We start from the raw sequence: 4,949 nt of genomic DNA, 5'->3' as shown, positions 1-4,949 counted from the left end.
GGGAGCCGAGGGGTCCCTCCGACGATGGAGTAGGTATATATGGGCGTCCAGCCGCGTTCAGAATACCAGATTCATGCAAGTTAGCCCTCCCCACGAGGCGGGTGGTATGCTTTGAAAAATTCATCGCGGACGACCTAGCGGTGGAGAGTTGAGGGGCCTGGTCTCGCGGCTTTTCAATCATCAATCGGGCAGTACGCTGGAATCGACTACCATTCACACCTCGGATCGGTTACAATCAACGCATTGGCTCATTTTTTGGAGAACGTGTTCCCTCCGCAAGGTTCGTGCGATTCTTTCACTATTCTCCGATTAAATTTTTATTCGTTTCTTTTCGTTAAGTGAAATTCCCTTCTATTTTTTCTTTTGTGCTGAAAGAAATTTAATAGGAAATCATCAAGAAAGTTTTGTCTTTGTTTAACAAGAGAAAGAATAGTGTGATATAAAAGTTACGACTTTGAAAAAGTTTTCTTCGACGTTGTTTATTTTAGTTCTGGAGATGATTGTTTAACAAGAATTATATGTATAATATAATTCAAAAGGAGAGGCTTAAGAGAATGGAACAAGAAGTTTTCATTGACGAAGTTTCTGACAACTTTTTCAAAAAAATGAATTCGTTGTAATTGAATATATAATAAGTAGCAAAAATGCATTATTATTTTATCATAATGTCTTATTTTTTTACCTTAATCTTAAATTTCAATAATCATTTGCAACTGTGGAATACTGTGGAATACTACATTTTATGCATAATTGTTTATTTTATATATATTTTTCTATCATAAACTTAATGACAGAACTTTATGGGTTATTTAATAATTTCTTCTTTTAATTTTTCATTATCAGACGGATTTTCAAGATTTTTCCTGTGAATTTCATTAATCGAAACAAATTCTTTATATATTTTCAATAAGAGACATCTTATGTACGTAACAAAAATTTATCGAAACACATTTTCCGATGATAAGATAAAAACAATGAATATAGTGTTTAACAATCTATTAAATGGTCTATTAAATGTTTCGACACTCCTTAATCTCTTCCATTATTGATCCACTTCAAAAACCATTCGATATTTTATAATCTTTGTGTCTTGTTTAAATAAGATTGAAAGATAAAACTCAACGAATTCTTTAAAATTTCGTACCTACATTTAACAATACGAGGAGGAATCTATGAAAAAAATACAATATCAAATTGTCATTAACGTTGTTTCGGAAGATCAGTACCTGACGGCTTGACTGGCAAACATTGTCCTCTTTGCGGTCACTTCCACCTACGAGAGTAGCATTTTTAATGGCTAAACGCTATCATGAGGATTCAAGTAGCGGCGCGTGTCTTTGTCCTCGAGTGAATCAGCACAGCAATGCTCGCATCCAATTTCGATTTCGCGTTATATGATGATTAAAGATTCACACAACGATCAAACAAGCTGCTTCGACTAAAAATATGCAAATGCCAATATTAATAAAAAACTTAATTGGACAATAATTCTATCGTATTATGGCTTTAAATGTTCAACACTTTCAAGGTCTTTTAAGATTAATATATTATGTATTTACAAGTACTATACTATACATTCTATGCATTCGCAAAAAATATTCTGTCTCAAGCTTGTTAGCAATCCAGTAAAGAGATAACAAAAATATTAAGCATGTACTAGTTGTGAATGATTTACGATTGTTTTTCAAGATATGTGATCAATCATCAGTGCAATTGAACTCGGAAAAAGTTCGCAGTCATCATAATGCGAAGCATATCTCATTCTTCGTATATTTTTCTTTTCCGGTATCCGTACACGCGTGTCTTAAGTGCAGGACAGGTTTGCACGCACATCACACAAATGATGCATCCAGCAATTCTGGTTTTCAGATATCGATGCACGTGTGTAGCATATATCTGCTTTTAATTACGATAATTTGTAATTGTCAGATTAATTGTCAAACACTGTCTCTGTATTTAATCTATTGTATGTTATTTGCTAATTAAATCCGATTCGATCAATAACTTTGTATTCCTTCATGAATATTTTTATAATTTTTTCATAGAGGCAAAAACCACTTTTCTTACTATTATATTAATATTGAGAAGAAGTAAAATTAAAGGACACAAATACACTTAATGATCTTAATCATTATCATTCGAGTATGATCGATTAGATTCACTTATTATTCACGAACATTATTATTATTTTTGTTTTATTGGCAACAATCTTTAGATTTACCGATGTTGCTAGCTTTTAAAGGATCTATAAAAATTTTATGTTATTTCAACGTTTTCAGATTATAATTTCGAAAAATGTTTTTTTAGCGATGATTCTCTGGCTAACCTTAATCTTCGTGACTTCGGTGGCTTCAGGACCACCTTATCGAAAGACAATACCTGATATATTACAACCACCTCCATGGGACTCTGTAGAAGAAACAGACGTAGAAATCATCAACGTGCCATTGTTTCAACGTGATGCTGTCGAAGGTCCACCAATGATCGATTCACCATCGTTAGATCCCGCCATTACTCACGAGGATTACGGATCTCGAAGGTTTCCTTTGCGCGATGCAGTCGAAGCGTTGCCCTCAAATAAGATCGATTCTCAAGTCGATAATTTACCCCTGCAGAATTTCAGAGAGTCAGTATTTATTAGACATAATAATACATATCTTATTTCATAAACATGATCTTCGATATCTTGAATTATTTCATTTGTAAATGATCGATAATCATCTTTCATGATTAATTTATCAACGATTGCGTGTCGAGATTGCGGATCGAAAATATATATGGAGTTACTCGATGTTTTCTTCATTATCTTTTTGTTCGTTGGATAATTAATGAAGGATGATTTATGTTGCTTTAGTGGTCGAGTGCCTTTAAGAGATGCCGTTGAACATCGTGAAGCTCCCTTCTTTGGGAACGTCGATCACGAATCGATTTGGATCGAACCATTAGCTCCGCCAACGTTAACAAGAATGGAACAAATCATTAATCCAAAAGTGGTTTGCTATTTGAACTCTAGTGCAGTACACAGAGTAGAGCCATTTTCTTTGTTTCCTCAATCCATACCACACCACCGATGCAGCCATTTGATATACATCGCAGCCACTTTAGGTAATTCAGTTTTTTCGATATTATATCGAATCGATTTGTTCATATTAATAAATACGTATACCGTAAATGACGAATAAAATTTTCTCAGATCCAGAGAAGATGGTTATCGTCTCGAGAGATCGCGAATATGACGAGATCAAGGGTAAAGTTGTAAATCATTAATTATTTCGCGGAAAGGATACGTTAAAAATCCGAGTCCCGTTAATTTATTCCGTTCAATTCAAATATAGGTGGATACAAAACAGTAACGGGACATCGATCGAGGGATCCAGCGTTGCAAGTGCTCGTCTCGATCTCGGTTCCAAACCGAGGAAAATTGTTCTCTGAACTAACCAAAAGCTATTGCGCTTTCCACTGTGAAAAATTTGCCAAATCCATCATAAACTTTCTCCAAACGCACGACTTCGACGGAGTGGAAATCGATTGGGAAGGATCGGCGAATCATTCGAACGATTTGAAACTGTTGTTGAGGACAATTAGAAAGTTTTTCGTTGATCAACAATACATTCTTGCAGTGGTTCAAAGACCAGAAGATCCGGTGGATCAAGAAATTAGTTCTGTGGCAGATCTGCTTCTTCTGAGAGCGTGGAGGGATAGTCCAGCTTTCAGAAGGGAAAAATTGGCACTTCATCCGGCTCCTCTGAAATACGTAGCTCGAGTGACTAACAAATGGATCGACCGTGTGCCGAGAGAACACAGATCAAAGATCGTTCTTGGTTTATCTGTGTTTGGCCAAGGATATACTTTGAAATTCGAGAATTTTACGGATGCTGGCGCGCCTATCATTGGACCAGGAATCGAGAATACATATGACAAGCAGAAAAACGGAAGGATGGCTTATTACGAAGTAATTGTTCGATATTATTTATTTTAACCTAAAAAAAGATTCTTTCTTTTTATTTATATTTATCATTGCGTCCAGATATGTGAGAAACTGGAAGATGGATTGTGGATTGCCGGAAGAGATGAAGAAGGACCGTACATAAAACGTGGAGATCAATGGGTCGGTTACGAGGATCCATTGACGGTGAAAATCAAAGTAGCGTACATTAGATCGATGAAGCTTGGCGGAGTTTCTTTGTGGTCTCTCGACTTGGATGATTTTCAAGTTAATAAATTGTTTTCTCTTCTCTAATTTCTCGCACTCACTCTTAATATAAAATTAAAAAAAAAAATTAAATGTTGCTATTAGGGTATTTGCGGAAATTCGTGGCCCATGTTAAACGCTGCAACGGAATCGATAGGCTTTTACGACGAGACACAATTGGGAAAATGTTCCACAGATGGACTTTCTATCGATCCCCAGAATTGTTCGGGATTTTATTCTTGTCACAATGGTAAGTAATCTGATTGTAAACAAATTCTGAATCTTTTTAATAATATTGATTAATTTACAAAGATCGAATTAATTTTTCTATTAAAAAAAAAAAAAACTTAATGGACAATATTTTTTACTTAATTAATCATTGTGTATACAGGAGTACGATATCGGGGCCAATGCGGACCTGGGAAATATTTCAATTCGAACAATGGTCGTTGCATAAAAGCGAATTCGAATGTTTGTAAATCTGGCCAATTTAATCGAATTCAAGGAGATCGTTATCAGAGTGAAATAAGAGAGTCACAAAAATTGCAACATTTAGAGATCTCGTCGGAAAAGGGTCCCCGAGTAGTTTGCTACGTGACTTCATGGTCGTTATATCGCAAAGGAGATGGATTATTTGTTCCAGAACGTCTAAACCCTCGTTTATGTACCGACATAATTTATGCGTTTGCTGGATTGAATCCTGATACGTTGCTTATTCAACCGTTGGATCCCTGGGTTGACATAGAATATAGTAAAT

The 4,949-nt window shown here is 35.4% G+C and overlaps 1 protein-coding gene and 1 long non-coding RNA gene across 4 annotated transcripts in view; one reads left to right on the top strand and one right to left on the bottom strand.

Annotated features, from left to right (window-relative positions):
* The first annotated feature begins 6 nt into the window (after nucleotides 1-6).
* LOC102679388 (probable chitinase 10) overlaps nucleotides 7-4,949 on the top strand; it is a 14,366-nt gene continuing 9,423 nt past the window's right edge. For 2 of the 3 annotated variants that reach the window (XM_006621549.2, XM_006621547.2), the window contains exons 1-8: nucleotides 7-280; nucleotides 2,308-2,626; nucleotides 2,855-3,105; nucleotides 3,194-3,247; nucleotides 3,336-3,952; nucleotides 4,028-4,213; nucleotides 4,298-4,442; nucleotides 4,584-4,943. In XM_006621549.2, coding sequence (XP_006621612.1) covers nucleotides 2,310-2,626; nucleotides 2,855-3,105; nucleotides 3,194-3,247; nucleotides 3,336-3,952; nucleotides 4,028-4,213; nucleotides 4,298-4,442; nucleotides 4,584-4,943 — 1,930 coding nt within the window. In that variant the 5' untranslated portion in view covers nucleotides 7-280; nucleotides 2,308-2,309. Of the gene's footprint in view, nucleotides 281-1,481; nucleotides 1,882-2,307; nucleotides 2,627-2,854; nucleotides 3,106-3,193; nucleotides 3,248-3,335; nucleotides 3,953-4,027; nucleotides 4,214-4,297; nucleotides 4,443-4,583; nucleotides 4,944-4,949 lie in introns of those variants that run through there. The other variant, XM_006621548.2, reaches the window with a different exon arrangement.
* Nucleotides 882-2,458, bottom strand: LOC116186364. The gene is made up of 3 exons (XR_004151345.1): nucleotides 2,327-2,458; nucleotides 1,227-1,438; nucleotides 882-1,170 (listed from the first exon to the last, which is right to left on the bottom strand). It is a non-coding gene; the product is annotated as an uncharacterized LOC116186364 (long non-coding RNA).

The sequence above is a fragment of the Apis dorsata genome, unplaced genomic scaffold, assembly GCF_000469605.1.
Source record: "Apis dorsata unplaced genomic scaffold, Apis dorsata 1.3 scaffold_631, whole genome shotgun sequence".
NCBI lineage: Eukaryota > Metazoa > Arthropoda > Insecta > Hymenoptera > Apidae > Apis > Apis dorsata.
This window is presented reverse-complemented; position numbering and strand designations above follow the sequence as displayed.